Source organism: Lathamus discolor, chromosome 4 (genome assembly GCF_037157495.1).
Source record: "Lathamus discolor isolate bLatDis1 chromosome 4, bLatDis1.hap1, whole genome shotgun sequence".
Taxonomy (NCBI): domain Eukaryota; kingdom Metazoa; phylum Chordata; class Aves; order Psittaciformes; family Psittacidae; genus Lathamus; species Lathamus discolor.
This window is the reverse complement of record NC_088887.1, coordinates 27,998,020-28,016,918: the sequence shown is the minus strand read 5'-3', so window position 1 is coordinate 28,016,918 and position 18,899 is coordinate 27,998,020. Positions and strand designations below refer to the sequence as shown.

Sequence of the window (18,899 nt, the reverse complement as noted above, 5' to 3'; positions counted from 1 at the left end):
AGTGGACTGTGTACAAAGCAGAAATGTAATGCAGGGCTTGAGGACAGTAGTCAACAGTGGCTGGTTCTGCTTCTTCCACCAGAGGGATTACTTCAGCATAACAGTTCCCTGCAACTCTGTAATGCCAGCACTCAGGGTTGTAGCAAAGGCAGTAGTGGTTCACTGTTATTAATACTAGAGGTCCTGTGCATTATGCCTGATTTTTAAATCATGATATAAGAAAACTTTTTGGAATGAAGAGAGTATTGTGTTAAAGTGCCTCCTGAATTGAACTGTTTTCTCATACAGTAGTTTTCCCTCACAGTAGTGATAATGTTCCCAGCAAGAGCAGGATGGAAAAAATTGAGGTATTTTGGTCACATCTTCCAAGAGCACCAGACTTTGGGTTTGTTAGAAGCAAACTAACAGGGATATGAAGGAGTCAGGGAGGAGTTTCTCTGCTACTCATGGTGGTTAATACCAAAGCACTCGGTCACATCAATGTTTTGAGCTACTGGTTTTATAGCCAGGTGCTTGCTGCCATGACAAAGGGTTTTGTAAATTAGGCCTTTATATGTTCTGCAAAATATTAACAGGTTTGCTCTCCCTGCATACTCCTCATTCATTGCTACATAACAGCAGAGAGCAGTTTAGCTCCCTGGCAGTGTATTTTAGTAAGACAGCAAATTGTCTGTGTTATTTATGCTATGCAATTCCATAATTGTACCGCAAATCTTGGCCAAGTTGGGCTTGAATGGAGTCGGGGCCTAAAAACAAGCTCTTAAACTCATATTTAGGTTCCTAAGCAGAAGGTCTGGTTTTTCAAATATTGAGGCCACCCTGACCCTTGCTGACTTTGTGGCAGTCAGTGCGGTGTAAGTCAGCAGTTTGAAACTCAGGCCTGCTATGTGTTCCCACACCTCTATGGGGATGTGCTTCCTAGTGGAGTTTATGCATGTTAACAGACTATCAGTTTGGATTAATTAAAATGTCCAGTAAAAAAGATGCCAGCAAGGTTGCTATTTGAAATCTTTGCTGGAAGATGAAGAGACGCACAGAGTAAGAATGTTCTGGCAAGTCACTGGATTGTTTGTTTTTTTTTCATAAAAAGGTAGGCTGTAAATACCATATTTCATATAACTTATGCTTCATTGCCTGTACCTGACAACAAAGCTGAGTGAAGTAGGGTTCATCAGAAAGGCTGATTTTGCCCTCAGTATTATTGGGAGCTCTTCAGTGCCTCTTGGTGAGGTTTTTCTCCCATGTATCCATGCAATAAGGCTTTCTTTCCTTTCTCTATGTAATTTCAAGGAAGGTCTGATTCATTACTTCAGGGGATGAGCTAAATTCTTTCCTCTGGACCTTTTTAAAAGAAATCATTTAAGCCTCAAATACTTGTGCCAGCTGCAGCAGCAGATGTGTGGAAGAGCAGGCATTTGCTTTGCTTCTTGCTGCTCATTCTAAAGAAGAGGAGGCTCTCCTTAATGTGCAGGCTCAGAAGCACAGCAGAAGGACTTTTTGACCTAAGATAAAACAATGACAAAAGCTTTCCTGTGGAAGCACAGCATGCAGGCGCTTTAGGATGCTTCTGGAATATATTACTGGGGATAACTTACTCTTTCTTCAAAAGAAAATTGTACCAATGCTTTTATGGGAGAAAAAAAAAAAAAGGTCTTGTGTGATGAGGGGAAAGGGAAGAAATTATTCTTGGTAATATTTAAAAGTTGTTAAATTCAGATGGCCCTGGAATGGGAGGATTTAATATATGGTAAATCAGCAGAGTGAGCTGGCACGATTGCAAAACTGACTTTGACAGAGTTTGTCAATTTGGTCTCAAAGATCTTTCTTCTATTCGGATGCCATGATGGATCAGAATTTGCAGCACTTCCAGTAATCAATATGCACTTCTTTTCTCAACTGGGGGCTGCTCCTGGGAGAGAATTTTGTTTTGTAAACATTAGTTGTCTGAGACTGACTGCATGTTTTCATTCTCCTTGCAGAGGCACAGCAATAGCTGGAATCGTTTTTGGTATTGTATTTATAATGGGAGTGATTGCTGGGATTGCCATCTGTATCTGCATGTGCATGAAGAACAGCCGCGGGACTCGAGTAGGGGTCATCCGAACTACACACATCAACACTATCAGCACATACCCAGGTAAGGAAGCGAAATGACACCACTCCAAGAGTGCCTGTGTTCATGATAGTGTATCTTTTGGATAGTTATGGCTCCACAGTAAACAGGGGATGTGAATACAGCAGGAGGCTCTTCTCAGTCTGGAGGGGAACGGCATGACTCCTTGCTGAGAAACGCAAGACAGCTCAGCGTGCGCAGTGTTCATCAGTGCAGCATTCTGCCTGGGCGAATTTATTCAGCTACTCAGTGGGCTAAGGAGGTCTGGCCAGGTGCCATACTCACACAGCTGTATGGCTTGCGGTGCCTGCAGTAGCACAGTGGGACCTCGCTCAGGGCAGTGCTGCACTGTGCAGATAGACCTTCTCCTGTGCCAGAGGCTCTCTGGCAATGGATCAGTTGTTCTTTTGTATTCCGGTTCTTGTATTTGCTCATGTTCATGTGCAGTCAGCTCCCTTTCATTGCCCGATGTAACAGGTTCCCGGCATACCACAGCAGGGGAAAAACCTGGACAATAAGGTCTGTGGATCATAGCACAAACAGTTCAAGTGGTCCTGTGTGAAGTCTAATGCAGCCCGAGCTGGCTAGTACTTGGCCAGAGCTCACCAGCCCTGCTGGGTGATGCAGGATCCCAGATGAGTTCTCCAGAGGCACACAGGCATCTTTGCGGAGTGCTCTCTGCTGTGAGTCCCAGGAGGGACTGCTGCCTGGCATGCGATGCTGGATCCCAGCTAGCTCTCTGCATCAGCCTCGCACCAAGCCTGGACTGATAGGAACTTGTAGCATGGTGCAGAGATGTCCGTTGTGACTTGGTCAAAGTTAGCTGAGTGTCGAATATGCTCAGTGCAGGCTTGTCTGTGGGTTAAAATTGTTTTGGCATAATGTTTTTTAGGTGGGGAGCAGCACCAGGCACAATTTTAGGCTCAGCACAGAGCCTGAGTCAGTTCTGGCACTGAGCTAGTCAGCTGTCACAGGTCCCGGAGCCCCCCGGGGGAGAATAAGGGCCCCTCATGCATCTGCTGCAGTACAGTTGTGCCCAGTGAGTGGGGACTGGTACATCACACTGTACCTGTGGTAGCTCTGTGCAAAGCCACTTTCTGCACCACGCTTGTCAGCTTGCATCAGTCTATGACTGGGGTAGAGGAGCACTGAAGGTGGATCTGCACTGAGCCAACTGGGGTCTTGCAAGGCTCATTTGTCTCTACTCCCCCTCATGTGAAAGTGGCCACATTGCTGAAGAGCAGAGCTGACCCTGGAAGCGGTCTAACAGTGTTTATACAATGCAGCTGTGCCTCTGCTTCAGTGGCATTGTTAATGACAAATCCAGGAGTGATTGCCTTGGGATAATTTGAGTTCACTGTAATAAAAGGCAATGGTTTTTCAGGGGTGAAGTTCCCTTATCCCACTCAGAGATCCCTGCCTTTATATTCCCTTGTGTTGGAAAGGTTGCAGCAAATCCCAGGTGCATTATGGATGCTTATAGGCAAGCTATGCAATATTTATTATGAGTTCCTTTATCACATTCACTGCTGTCAGTGTCTGTTTGCTCCCTCATGTTCTTACTTTCCAGTTAAACTAAAACCATCTATAATCATCCGTATCATTGCAACACTGTTTTGCATAGAGAGATGAGTAATGAAAGAAAACTGAAATATTCCCAACCATGAATTGCTGAAGAGCTACTTCAGAAAATAATAGTTGCTACAAGCTGTAAGAACAAGAGCAAAATGAAGATTCCAGGGCTGTAGCCTTTTTCTGCCCAAGTCTGTTCCTGCAATGACTCACCCCAATCTCCACCTCCAGGCAGTTTGACTCTGCACGCTCCTGGTGTCTGCTGCAAACATTAGTTCGAGCAGTTCTTCCTATCAGCAGCAGCAGCAGCATTTTTTAGAGGATGGGGAAGCTCTGAAATGATTTCTGTGTTCCCTGCTGTCATGAACATTCTGGAGTAATGACTGACCTGGCTTTGGCTGCAGAATTTGTGACAAACCCTCCCCACTGCCATTACCTGTTTTGGATGGGAGCAGCCAAGTGGATTCCCTTCCTTTGGCCTCAGCCACAGCAAAAGCTGAGTTTTCAGAGGGCAGGCAGTGCTTTCCATGGCACAGTGGGATATGTGTCTCTCCCCCCCATCATAAATCTTAGGTTTCTGTTTCCTCTCAAGTGCTATTTCACTGCCAGTCTGCTTGAGGCATCTAGGGAGGGGATATATGTCCATCTGTGGAGATATGAGCAGACTCTGGACCTTAACATTTGTAGAGACTAATGGAGTCTTGATATGGAGCCTTCAGTTCCTACCATGCTATCGTTCTGCAGCATTTACTGTGCAGTAACAAATCCTTCTTCTCTAAGTTTTAGTTAACGTAGTTGAGAAAATGTTTTCAGCTGTTTGTGAATATTTTTGTTATTTCTTAACAAAACTGCCTGACCCAGTTTACAAACACTGGGTTCTCCTCAGTTGTCTCTTTTAGGGTGAGCAAGGCGAAAGCTTTGTTTCAACTCAGCCTGAGCCCTGGGAAGATGTCCAGCGTTTCCTCTGGGAAGTGTGATGCTGTTATGTTTGTCATGACGTGGCATGTCACGCATCTCCTGGAGATCTATAGGGTGTTTGAGAGGTCTGTGGAGATCAGCAAAAAATATGTTGTCGTATTGAGACAGCATAAATCCATGTTGCTGCTGAAGGGGGTGGAATGGAATGGATCTGATAAAAACCTAACCTTCCTCCCCTAAAAAAGTTTAGCTCTGCCACATCATCCTGGTGTCATCTGCTGTATGGCCACTCAAACACTGTTAACAGCACAGCATGCTGGTGAGCACACAGCTAAGCAGGACTTGCATTGACATAAAGTGGCTGTATAATGACAGTCTGAAAACAAAGGAAGTGCATTGCTAGGAGACTTTACATGTGTTGTAAGGAAGTCTGAATGTCAGCTAGAAAATATCTGGGGGCCTGCATCTGAATAAAAAGATTTGTAACTGTCTTCTTCTTTCTCCCATTCCAGTGGCTCCACCACCATACAGTTATGAATACGAAATGGAGTACCCAGTTGACCTACCTCCACCTTATACTCCAACCCCACAGACTTCGATACAGTATCCCCCACCCCCTCCATACCCTGGATATTCAGGGAAATAACTACATGGCTTCACATGGATATTAACTGCGTGTTGAACAGCCAGCACCATTAGGACAAATATTATCGGCTCAGGGACAGATATGGTAGGTTCTGCATCAACACGTATGGCGAAGTGTTGAAACAACCTGGGAGGGTCGTCATGTCTCAGGATGGAGAAGAATACTGATCACTCTGGACCTTCCATGTTTCATGATGAAACAACACGTAACCAAAGAAATAGTTCCTGCAAGTTAGTGCCTGATGAGCAGTGCTTAGCATCAGTGCTTAGCTTCAGCTGCAGCCCCTTACAGCACACAGGAGTGGGGGTCTTCCCAAGAAAGAACATGCAAGTGCTACAAATGGTTCAGCAAGCTGTTTCAAAAGCGCGAGAGGCAGCTGCTGGGGCTTATTCTGGGGGAACGTCCAACTGTTGTCTTCAAGTATGTGTTATGCCTTTCCTTAAAATGGGGAGAATAAGGAAGAACAAGGAAGACTGAAGCTATTTGCAATTTCTACTTCAGACTTATAATATCCAGTGATCAGCTGTGCGTATTGGTCTGATAAGCACATTACAGGAAGAAGTGCTGTCAGAGTTATTCAGTAACCAAAAATGACGGGTATTATTTTTTGGCCAAGTGCAGGTTTTCAAAGTGCCTACTTTTAAATAGTGTGAGACTAGTTTGTGGTCTGACAGGTAAAACATAAAGAGCATTTTTATATGTGAAACACTAATTTATAGCTGATTTCTCTGGTCTTAAAAACTGTATACATTAAAAATACGCTACAATGCCTTTATTATCAGCAAATGATACTTTGATTTTTTACTAAATGAAGTACAGACCCTTATTAAAATGTTCCATATACTAATGGGGTTAACTGTAATTCAGCAGCAGCTGTTTGACTTCAGAAGAGAGTATCTTATAACCTAAAGGATCATCCTTCAGTGGTAAGACTAACATTTTTCTCAGTTTTATCTGCAAACCACAAAGACAGGAGTTCTGTTTCAGGATTTAAAAGTTCTGAACACCCTTGGCTTGAGTTGGATGGCTGGGCTGTTTGAGAATGCTACAGCCAAAACAGTGAAAGGTGATAAAAATATGGCACCTAGAGTCCAGGACAGCTGTGGCATGAGGTCCAATTCAGAGGGAGAGGCTGCAGGTTACTACTGATTCCCAGAGACCAGAACGCATTTAGATGTTTTCCAGTGTAGCCCTCATCTTCTCTTCACGTGTATCAGTGTATTAATGAATAAGAAAGCAGCTTGCAAAAGGTGGTGCCATATCTCAGTGAAGTCAGCTGACAACCTAAGTCTGGTATTTTTGGCATTCAGTCCTGGTTCCAGGAAGCACTCAAGCAACATTATAACTTTGAACATAGAAGTTATTCAGAGGCTTTCTTGTAAACAAGACCTTATTGAGTGTTCTTGCTCAGATTTTGTAGTGGTATTTGTCCTTTCCAGGCTGACTAACCCTATCCTCTTGAAACCCCACTTGAAAGCGCAAATGGCCTCAGTCCTCACCAGTGTAAGTTCAGAAGATTTGTGTTGTGACTCTTGGCCAAACTGAGCCTTGAGTCAGAGGCCCACTGGCTACCTAGGCATTTGTAACCCAGTCAGTGAACTGAGCTGCATCACAGGTTTTGGTAGCTGCTGGTTCCTTGGAGAAGACTCCAAGGAAGTAATTTCTCTTTTGCTGCTCAGATGTGACAAGTCCTGAACTAGGTTACCCTTACAGCTACTTCTTCTCTGCTGCTGTGGGCTATGTCCTGTGACATTTCTGCTGGTACCCTTGACCTCTCAAGAGATGGATGGTCCTCAGTTGAAATCCTCCCATGAAGGGCAACCTTCTGTATGCGGTGTGTTTTCAGTCCCTACTCAAAACCATCTGCTGGGGTATTGATGTGCCTGCCAACGTGGTGGCCAGCATGAAGAACAGAATAAGCATAATTTTCTCTGTGGGAAATCATGTTCCTACCACATCATTCTGTGCTCGTACCTCAGCACTTCCCAGTTGATCACACCAGATGCTATTTCTGTGCCAAAATGTTACCTATAGATAAAGAGTATTGTCATTTTTCCCATTCTTGTACTTCATTTCTTTGTGCTGAACATGCAGACACACAAATCAAAGAGCAGTTTGTGTTTGATGAATCCAGTGTCCTGAAAAATACAGAGAAAGAAAACTCCTATAGATCATAAATCTTCCCTTAGTGGAAGAATTTCTCCAGCCGTGACATTTGTCAGAACAAGTTATAAAGCAGATTTCTTAAATAAAAAGGCATTTCTGGAAAAGAACTAGAAGTATTTGATCATGAAGTCCTCTGTTTTCAGCTTTATGATTACATGTTGCCTCTGATCGTATTGTGGGTCAGTGATGATATATAAAGGTCAGTGACTGAAGTACGTACAATGTATACGTGCTTATTTCATGGGAAAATTATGGAAATAGGGAATTGGGAATTTTGTAGTGATAGAGAACTGTTTGTTTGCTATGAAAACATTAGTGAGGATGTTGAGTTTAGTGGGTCAATTAATGTTCTGCAGATTTCCATATATGGAGCCATACCAGGCAGTGATTTTAGTCTCCAAGGACACGTCCTTGCTAAGGGCATAAAACATAAAGGTGTTTTATATTACATGAAAGGGTATTGCCCTTTCAGCAAACCAGGTAGAACTAGTACAGAGTAGCCTATTTTCAGAAAGAGGTGGTGATTTTGTATTGAAAATAAGTAAAACTGAGAGAGCCAGAGAAGAGGAAGGAGTCTGAAAGATTTATAAAAGTGAAAGAATAGAACAAGAGTTGCTGCATAAAAAAATGGAAGCATTTGCTAATGCTGAAGTTATATTAGTTGTGTTTAGTTGAAAAAGTTGGAGTGTTATTATACCTTAAGTGTTCTTTTCTTTGTGTGGAAACATGTAATTTATTTAACACCTACATATTCAAAGTTCCTGCAGTGCAGATACTGCTGGCCAGTAGTCATTTATTCTGTTTCACATGAATAACTTGCAGATGAGTGGGTTAGCACAAAGAGTTTTTACTTAGTCACACTGACTTGTTTCAGTCTAATGCTCTACATCCTATTGTAAGAATAAAAAATAGGAAAATGTAATTTTATGGCTGAGAAAGGCCAACCTTTTTCTTTTCTCACTTGGCAGTGGCTGTTACCACAAATTTGGTCAGTGAGTGTAGTGTATCCTGGGCCAAATGCTGCTGATTTCTTGCAGTCTGAGGTTGCTCTGCCTTTGGTTCACAGTTTCTAGGCTGAGCTGGGGAGGCAGAGAGGGAAGGTGACCATGCCAGAAGCACAGAACCTGGTCCCTTGAGCCTTTCTCCTTGGTTTCCTAGTTTAGCACATTAAGTGACTGCTTGGTTGCACGATTGCCTGTTAAGGATCAGAAGCAGCAGGAGTTGCAGGTGCTTACAGGGGCACATATGCTTGCACACATTCTGATGCCAGCCCTCTTTTGGGGGGGTGGGGGAAATGTGTGATGTCTTAGTTAATCGTGTTCCAGGGATATTTCAAGCCATGATGCATTTCACAAACGTAATTTAATCTGGCGTTTCTTTTACCTTTTTTTTTTCCCCAGAAAGAGCTACTTTGAAACCAGTTATGTCTCTGACAGCCTACTGTTTCCACGGTATATACCAAACAGCAGGAGAAATCTATTTAAGAGCTAATGACCCATTTGGGAGACTTTACAAATTAGGTAATAATCAGTTGGAGGAGTTAGAAGGCCAAGGCGAAGCCAATGGAAGTTAATGTGTTAGGCTGCCATTACCTAAATGACACACTCTGACGAAAGGATCATTAATGCTATTATAAGCCTTTTTTAATTAATGAAAAATGTAACAATTTGCTTTTTTATTGTTGGTAACTTTGAGAGATGCAGTTTTACTAGTGCACTAGACCAAATTTTCAATAGTGCCACAATGAAAAGATTAGATTGCTATATAGAGCACCTGGATCAATATTAACAGTGTTCTTGTAGAAATAGAGTATTTCAATTTAAAGCAAATGTTCTCAAGACTCTTTGTGAAATCACAGTGGTTTTTTTGGATTAGATGGGATAGTTCATGAAGAACTGATGACAATCTATTTGAATAGTAAATGTTTGGCATTCCTGTATTCACTTTCATCCTGGAAGCTCTCCAAATGCTTTAGTAACTCGAAAAATAATTATTTCAGTCACCTTGGAATAAAACACAACAGGTACTTAGCAGCACACAGTATGGAACACCCTGAGGCAGAAATTGCAGGAAAGAATTAAATTAAATTAAATGTATTTCTTCAGCTTCAGTGAAATGTCAGTGCTTCCGCAAAATACCTTGAGAAAATAATGACCACGAACTTTCATCAAGTGGTCTCTATTATTACTTTCCAATGGGTACACCCAGTCTAGTGCTAGTTTTTATACTGCAGCAATGTTGATTGGTGGGAAGCTCAACATGAGACAGCAATGTGCACTTGCAGCCCACAAAGTCAGCTATGTACTGGGCTGCATCAAAAGAAGCGTCACCAGCAGGTGAAAGGAGGTGATTCTCCCCCTCTTCTCTGCTGTCATGAGATCCCACCTGCAGTGCTGCGTTCAGCTCTGGGACCCCCAGTATAAGAAGGATGTGGACCTGCTGGAGTGAGTCCCAGAGGAGGCCATGAAGATCTGATGGCTGGAGCACTTCTCCTATGAAGACAGGCTGAGAGATTTGGGCTTGTTCAGCCTGGGGAAGAGAAGGCTCAGGGGAGACCTTACAGCAGCCTGCCAGAACCTAAAGGGGTCTCCGGGAAATCTGGAGAAGGACGTCTTACAAAGGCATGTAGTGACAGGACAAGGGGGAATGGTTTTAAACTGAAAGAGCTTTTCGGTCAGATAGATTTAGGTCAGATACCAAGAAGAAATTCTTCATTGTGAGGGTGGTGAGACACTGGAACAAGTTGTCCAGAGAAATTGTGGCTGCCCCGTACCTGGAAGTGTTCAAGGACAGGGCTTTGAGCAAGGTGGCCTAGTGGAAGGTGTCCCTGCCAATGGCAGGGGGGTTGGAACTGAATGATCCTTTAAGGTCCCTTCCTACCTAAGGCATTCTGTGGTTCTATGAATCTATGAAAGTCTGAGGTCCAAAAAGCAGAGACCCTGTCCAAGCCTGGATTGTAGTGCATCTATGTAAAAGCACTCCTCCTGCTTTGTTGTGATTTTGGTGTCCAGCCAAAAGACATGAACAAACAGAAAACTAAAGAAATGAGAGGTGGTAGCCCCTCACTTTACAAAAGGGAAAGATATGGGGGAAAAAAACGGTCAAAAAATGGTTTGATTTTTTATGACCTACAGAGGGCTGGTGCTTGTGCCTATGACTGTCACTGTGGGAAGAGCTAAAGCAATGAGCACACAGTGTGTCGAAGAGCTGCCACTCAGTTGAGAGAGCAGCCCAGAGAAGGATACAGGGAGCTCAGGCTTGGGGATCGTGTAAGTCAAGGTGGTGGAGGCAGTAAGTAGAGCAGAAACTGTCCGGTCTGTCCGGTTTGCTGTGAAGATTAGATGGTCAATATTTACACAGCACTTGAACTGAAAAATGTTCATTATTTCTGTTGCCCCATTAGTATTTTGCATCCCTATTGCAAAATAGGAAAGGAGAGGCTTTGGATGCCGTTGCTGTCACAGTGGTGACTAAGAATGGACTGAAGCCAACAGAAACAAAAGGAAAGCCAAAGACTTAGGTGTTTCTGAAGAAAGTGGGGGTTTTGTCAGCCCAACATATGGAGCTGGCTCCCTCATGGAGGCGAGCCGGCCTGCTGCCAGGGAATGCAGCTGATTTTAAACAGCCGAAGCCTGCAGGAGGGAGGCTGAAGTGGGAACTGTGCAATGCTGGTTTTCCCCGGGCCTGAGACTTCACCCGACCCCTCTGCTCACATGCAGGAAACCTGCTGTGGTGGGGGGAGACCTCAAAGCAGCCCTTCTTTCTTGTACACTGGTGCTAAGCTGGCCGTTTTAACTCAACTGCCGCAGCACATCTGCAGTACATTCATTTTCAGGAACACGGGCAAAACAATTTTTTCATGGCGGGCAAGCAATCCCCAAATTTCCCTCAATAGATCCCATGTTGTATTGATGGGAAGTCGCCCATTACGGGAACTATTCTGAAGACTAGTACCGCCTTTCACCAGTTTATCCAAATTACTCCCTATTTTTTATATCACAGCACATTCGCCACTGACTCATCTCGTTGCCCTTATTTCACACACTCCCTCAAGATCCCTTAGGGCTGCATCCTTATTTTACTGCTGCTTGCCAAAGAACTTCACCGAAGAGCTTTTCAGAAGAGCGCTGATCGCAGGAAAACCTTTTCCGAGCAGAGCCCTTCCCCTGCCCTGCTGCATCACCACTGCTAGGGGCTGCCTGGGGAGGCTGGGCTCTGCAAGAGCCATCCCTGCCCTGGTGAGAAACATCGCCTCTTCTGCAGGAGAGGAAGGCCAGCCATGCAGCGCCTATCCTGAGATCACCCCTGGACCCAGCTTTGCTCGTGGTGAAGCTCCTCTGTCTCACTCTCTTTTCCCAAAAGTCAAATTGTTGTCAATAAGTTTAGAATGATAGAATCATAGAATAGTTAGGGTTGGAAAGGACCTCTAGATCATCTAGTTCCAATCCCCCTGCCATAGGCAGGGACACCTCACAATAAACCATCCCACCCAAGGCTTCATCCAACCTGGCCTTGAACACCGCCAGTGATGGAGCACTCACAACCTCCCTGGGCAACTGATTCCAGTGCCTCACCACCCTAACAGGAAAGAATTTCCTCCTTATATCCAATCTAAACTTCCCCTGTTTAAGTTTTAACCCGTTACCCCTTGTCCTGTCACTACAGTCCCTGACGAAGAGTCCCTCCCCAGCATCCCTATAGGCCCCCTTCAGATACTGGAAGGCTGCTATGAGGTCTCCATACAACCTTCTCTTCTCCAGGCTGAACAGCCCCAACTTTCTCAGCCTGTCTTCATACGGGAGGTGCTCCAGTCCCCTGATCATCCTCGTGGCCCTCCTCTGCACTTGTTCCAGCAGTTTCATGTCCTTTTTATGTTGAGGACACCAGAACTGCACACAATACTCCAGGTGAGGTCTCACGAGAGCAGAGTAGAGGGGCAGGATCACCTCCTTCGACCTGCTGGTCACGCTCCTTTTGATGCAGCCCAGGATACGGTTGGCTTTCTGGGCTGCGAGCACACATGAAGCTGACTCATGTTCATTTTCTCATCGACCAGCACCCCCAAGTCCTTCTCCGCGGGGCTGCTCTGAATCTCTTCTTTGCCCAGTCTGTAGCTGTGCCTGGGATTGCTCCGACCCAGGTGTAGGACCTTGCACTTGGCATGGTTGAACTTCATAAGGTTGGCATCAGCCCACCTCACAAGCGTGTCAAGGTCCCTCTGGATGGCATCCCTTCCCTCCAGCATATCGACCGGACCACACAGCTTGGTGTCATCGGCAAACTTGCTGAGGGCGCACTCAATCCCACTGTCCATGTCAGCGACAAAGATGTTGAACAAGACCAGTCCCAACACCGATCCCTGAGGGACACCACTCGTTACCAGTCTCCAGCCGGACATCGAGCCATTGACCACAACTCTTTGTGTGTGGCCATCCAGCCAGTTCTTTATCCACCGAGTGGTCCATCCATCAAATTGATATCTCTCCAATTTAGAGACAAGGATGTTGTGTGGGACAGTGTCAAACGCTTTGCACAAGTCCAGGTAGATGATATCATCTGCTCTACCCTTGTCCATCAATTCTGTAGCCCCATCATAGAAGGCCACCAAATTGGTCAGGCAGGATTTCCCCTTAGTGAAGCCATGCTGGCTGTCACCAAGCACAAGAGGAAAGAGGAAAGGGAAATGGAAAAAAAAAAATGGAAAAAGGAAACAAATGGGAAAAGAAGTCATGGCCACATCTGCTTTCTGGGTTAGCTCAGGTCTGAGGGATGTCTTGTTTTTTCCCTGCATGTTGCCAGCTACCAAGCTGATAGCATGTCTCCTTTTTTCTGAAAGGTTTCTATTCTCCTTCACTGCAGAGCATCTTTAACAGGCAGGGAGGTTGTGTTACAGGCATCTGTGCAGCAGCAAAGCCCAAACGTTCCATGGGCTGCCTTGTGATTTCAGTACCTGTAGCCCCCTGCTTTGCATTTGGACCTTTATGAACAGTTGCTCAACTGGGAAATCGTTTTTACCCTTTTTGATGAAATATAATGTACTCCCTGGCTTAATTTTTAGATACCTGATGTCCCTTGGTCTTACACAGTTTGTAACTTGCTGAGGAATATGCTGTGCTTAATTAAACAAAATTATATGGCTGGGAGTCTGGTAAACCATGTAGTGGAGTTCAAGCTCTTCCAATAATCCCTGAAACTTGAACAATAGCAGATTATATAGATTGTACAGTGGAGTATGCAGAACATAAATATGGAACAAATCTGTATACTTGCAAGCAGCCCTTGCTTGAGGCTGAGTATCAGTGCAGCGAGATGCTTTGTTATGGTAATGGGCTTGGGGTGGTTGATTACTTGCCAGTGCATAAAAGCTGTATGAAGCTACCTGCCGCTTATTGACAGCTAAGAGGTAAGGTTGCTTCTGTACCTGCTGCCTCACATAGCAAGAATTCATGAAATCCTCTGAGGCTGCCCTTGTCAATTACCATCATCATTATTTCTGTGTTTAAAAACAAGACAATTCTTGTGGGCATTCATCAAGGAAGTGCTGTCATAGTGTGGTCTCCACTGCTGTGCCTCAGCTGAGACCTCATAAGCTAAATTCTTGAGATTTAGAAATTAAAATAGATGTATATGTTCTGCATGTTCCTCATTTATTAGTGCTCTTGTTCTGAGGTGGAGGCTGGGGGATCAGCCATCAGCCATATGATTTAGGATTGGGAATCAGCTGATACATGTGTGTGCACATAGTGATGAACTTGGAGATAAACCATCCCTGCTCCTTGATAGATTTGGGCTCCTTACAGACAGACTATGAACCTATGATCAAGAGGTCTGCCACAGACATGCTGTCACTGTGTATCCATCTTCAAGGAGTCATGGAATCAACCAGGTTGGAAAAGACCTTCAAGATCATCACGTCCAACCATTCCCATCTATGAGAGACTATAGCAACCTGTAGTGGTTGCTGACACATCTGAGAGACTGGTAGAGTAAAAGAAAGTTTCCACCAGTTCTCGCTATGGGATACAATCAAACTAAGGAAGTTTTATTTCCCTGGGCTCCTTGTCCCCAGCCGTGAGCCCTCACGCCCCACTGTACTTTCATTGAAAAATCCATCATTCAAATCCACATTTCCTTCAGGTTGCTGGTGCTGGTGTTTATTGCTGATTATAATTTCTGGCCAGCTTCTGTGAGTGAAATAGAGGACAAGCTGTGACTAGGGATGTGATGCAGACAGGGGATGCTGCATGTCTCAAGGATTGCAGTCCTGCGGAAAGTCAAGATTGACCTGATAATCAAGAAGCCTGGAAAAAGTCACAACATAAGCATGGAGGTACGCTGATGCTTATCTTTAAAGCCAGAAGAGTAGCATCCTGATGCTCCTATCTCTTCCACACCTGTCATATCCATTTAAAGAAAGATCAGGAGCCAACATACGTTCCTCCTCTAGCTGCTGAGACCTAAGCCTAACCTACTCAGCAGTAAGCTTGGACAGTGGTCCGAGGAATAAGGATAATAAAAGGGACTGATTCAGATCTTAAGTCTTGGCTTATGGGAATTCAGGGAAAACAAAGCATCCCACTAGTTGAAGCTCAAGATTCACTGACATTTTAAAGCACTTCTCCATCCATAGATAATAGACTTGTTTTGATCATGATAATCAAGGTACCTGATGAGAGTTTTCATAAATGAAATATGACAACAATGATAAGTTCTGCCTGCGACAGAAGATAATTCTGATCTAGGCAGAACGAAGTGTCTGGTTTCCTTGTGCCCTGTTCAACATGACCCTCACGTAAGACTGGTGTGCATGATGAAGCTGGATTAAGCAAAGTGTGACCTACATCCAGAAATACACTTACCCATTTTATGTCAATCTGATGAGTTGGTATTTTCAACCTTTGCAATTGAAAAGGGCAATTAGGTCTCTGTCATTTGTTTCTTTCATGCCCCAGGAGTAAGAAAGCAGAGTACAGGCTGACCCCTGGCAGTAGCTATGCTTATCCTTGCCCTCCTGCAGAGCCTGGTGACAGTGTGGACAGAGCCTGGAGGGAATGGACACAGCTCTGAGCACCTGCATCCAGCCTTGGGAGCTGTTAGGCAATTATACAGCCGACTTTGCAATATTTAGAGTGTTAAGTTTTGTGACAGTGTAGTTACTTTGCAGAAGTTGTCCACATCTGGGCACCTAACCAAGAGCTGAGGATACTTTCTTTGACTTCCCAGCTCCTGAAAAAAAGAGTCCTCCACCTGCATGAATCATACATTGCTGTGAAAGGCCAATGCCAGTGGATATAAGGGCTAAACCAACAAAATGATAAATCTTCCCTGGGCTTCACCTGAACACTTCCACACTTCAGGTAATTAGCTCCAATCCACCCTGGAAAATGGGGCTGGAAAATGACAGCCAAGGATTTCTGCTACGGGGAATTTCTCATGCTGGGCAGCGGGAATGACTTTGATGCTCCTTCTTTAAAATATGCAGAATGCAGTCTGTGATTTAGAAATATTTCATTTATCCTGGTTATGAAAAGGAAAGAGAACAACAGGAGGTAAGGGAGATTTTCAAGTGCAGATAAATCTTTCTGTTCTTCATATCTTGGAGGTCAGTGCTTAAAAGTAAGCAGCTGTAGGTAAAGATCTTCAGCAATTTTCAGTCTTCTCTTGCCTATATATTTCCCAAGGGGCTGTCAAGTGTTATTTCTTCCTGGTGTTGTCAGATTCTATTGCCTGGTACATGATATATATTTTAATTGACAGTCAGTAACATCCATTCCAATCATAGTGAAAATGATATTTTATAGCCAGTGTGGATGGAAGTTGGAACTTGAGGATGTGTCAGTTGTTGGAAATATGAATAATTGAACATGAACATAATACCTTTTTACAATCTCTATTTATTAGAGACAACACGATCACTAAATAGCTTTCTATTTTCTTAATGGTTTCCTTACGTATGATTTGCTGGTCTGTGTAATTCAGGAATAAAATTACTCAGCATCTAGTTAGGGTTTGAGTGAAGAATCGAACTTAAGAATGTAATTGGTCATGACAAAATACTCAGTTTTTCCCACAGAAATACTGAATACTGAAGTTAAACTGTTACCAGCATCATTCATTGAAATGTGCCAGCAAGTCTTCAGGCTAGGTCTGTGTGGCAATGTGGAAGTGTAATTCTCACACACTGTACACCTGGGTGGGCAGCAGAGAGGATGCAACAGTCAGACCTGCAATGGGAGCTATGCAGAGGACCTGCAGAAACTGCACCACACAGCAAGACCACGGCTGTAAGCCCCTTGCTCTTACGTTTGCTGCCGCCATTTCCCCTGTTGTTGCTGGTGAATTTGAGTTGGGTGAATTGAGTTCAGTGAGATCTGATATCCCACCAAAGGCAGCATGAGTACCATAAGAGAGGGAATGGCTTTTAAAGAAACCTTTTGGTCTGAGCATCCATTCACATGGAAGATGAAGCTCTCATGGTGCATTTGGCTTCACTGGTGATTAACATGTTTTCTATTACCAGTGTAGTATTTCTGACTAAGACTCACCATCGGCTCTGCCACTGATCTTGACTTTTATCTTTTCCTGGGCTGGAGTGTGATACAGACACTTGACCATGTAAACCTGAGACCATGCCACCGACATCAGTTCTTGTGGTGACTGCAGGCCACCAAACCTGCCCTTAAGCCCCTTACTGGAAAGAAGTATCATGACCCTTGTGCACACTGCAGGGGTGTCATCAAGACCAGAAGGAATTCAAAACCATCTAAGAGAGTTGGGAAGCATCCCATTTTAAAGCTTCATACCTAACGGTGAAGGTTTTCAATGGAGACAGCCTACAAGAAGGTTCTCTTTTGATAATGAAGGGTGAATTCCAGTTGGATGGGATGTTTTTTTACCCTGAAATGAACAGCTGACATGGGTTTTAGGAAGAGGGGAGGGAAGGGGGAGGATGTGTCCCTCTGTTTTCCGCAATTGTTGAATGCTGAATAACCTCAAGACCTGGAGGTGATGACATTACTGTAATAGAGGAAAGCTTTCCAGCTTTCTGGTTTTATAGCCCGCTTGGGCTAAGATGACCTCGTCTCCAAGTTTCCATGGGGTTTTCGTGTGTCTGGTTCACCCAGAGGGTTTTCCTCGGCAGATTTAGGGGATTACGCAGCACACCCATTGAGGCCACCATGCAGGAGTCAGAGCCAGGAAGGCTGCCGCCTGTCCCATGGCTGCCTGCATGCCCCGCAGGTCTGATGAGTCTTGGAAGGGGCAGAGAGGCTTCTCAGCTCAGATGCTGCTGATTGCCAGCTCCTTGTGGTAAATTAGTGTTATCTTTGAAAGAGATTTACTGCATCTTCTCAGAGCTTTCCAGAAAATTCAGATTTATTGCATTCGTATTTCTGGGCAGGACATCTCCAGGCTTAAATAAAGGAAGAAAGGGAAAGATGTCTTACCACAGGCTAAGCTAATAACCAGTCCTAGTTGCCTTATTGCAAAATCGAGTGGAAATAAAAGTCAGAGTTGTTTGTTTTAGTATTGACAGCAACTTTCCTCTCCTCAACCACATGCTGTAAACAACAGGAGTCGCTGCCGCCCCCCATTTTCAGTGGGATAATCAGGTATCTCACAGCTTAAAAACACTAGGCAAAACCCATCTTTCACATGGGGAAGATGCAGTTCAAAAACCTCAACTGAGCTGAAGGAGGGAAGAGCTCCCTTCACATTTAACCTGAACTGAAGCTGTAAGTTCAATTTTTATGCACTGGATGGAATGGATTGTGATGGTTGCCCTGTTGCCACAAGGCACAGCACCACAGTGCCTCGCTCTCTGTGATGGTGCCATTGGCATCTGCGTTTGGTGGGGACCCTGGGCAGTGGACCGGAGCAGAGGGAGGTGGTGGAGCTGGTCTGCACTGCCGCTGCTGAGCCGTGGGGTGGACTGGGTGCCCCTGCCAGCCCCTCTCCTTGGGCTGCCTGCATCCCTGGCGGCTGGCACCTCATGTCCAGCTGGGATATGCCAGCTTCCTCACAAATCCTTGCTGGAAATGTGAGTCTAATGAGACTGAAGTCAGCAGGTAGTTTGGCAAATTATCCTTTTGTGTCCCTAGGTGATTTTCACACTTCAGTTCCCTCCCCCTTTCCTTTGGAAGCTGCCTGTAGAGCAAGAATACGTGAGTAAAAGTCCCTTGCACCAAACTCTTCTGATCTGAGTGCAGTTCCTCCTCTCAGTAGGGTGAGTCCTTCTTTCTCTTTTTTGAGAGATATTTTTCATTACGCCCTAAGGCAGAGCACTTTCCACTTTGGAGGACCAATGGCACTAAGCTGTGTGATGCAGCTGACATGCTGGAGGGAGGAGATGCCATCTTGAGGGACCTGGACAGGCTCAAGAGATGGGCCAATGCCAACATCATGAAGTTCAACAAGGCCGAGTGCGAGGTCCTGCAACTGGGTTGAGGCAATCCCAAGCACAAATACAGGCTGGGTGGAGAAGTG

The 18,899-nt window shown here is 44.7% G+C and overlaps 1 protein-coding gene across 3 annotated transcripts in view; it reads left to right on the top strand.

The window, feature by feature from the left end:
* CYYR1 (cysteine and tyrosine rich 1) overlaps nucleotides 1-9,199 on the top strand; it is a 58,508-nt gene extending 49,309 nt beyond the window's left edge. For 2 of the 3 annotated variants that reach the window (XM_065676762.1, XM_065676760.1), the window contains exons 3-4: nucleotides 1,980-2,137; nucleotides 5,116-7,522. In XM_065676762.1, the coding sequence (XP_065532834.1) occupies nucleotides 1,980-2,137; nucleotides 5,116-5,249 (292 nt within the window). In that variant the 3' untranslated portion in view covers nucleotides 5,250-7,522. Of the gene's footprint in view, nucleotides 1-1,979; nucleotides 2,138-5,115; nucleotides 7,523-8,815 lie in introns of those variants that run through there. The other variant, XR_010612196.1, reaches the window with a different exon arrangement.
* The last annotated feature ends 9,700 nt before the right edge of the window (nucleotides 9,200-18,899 follow it).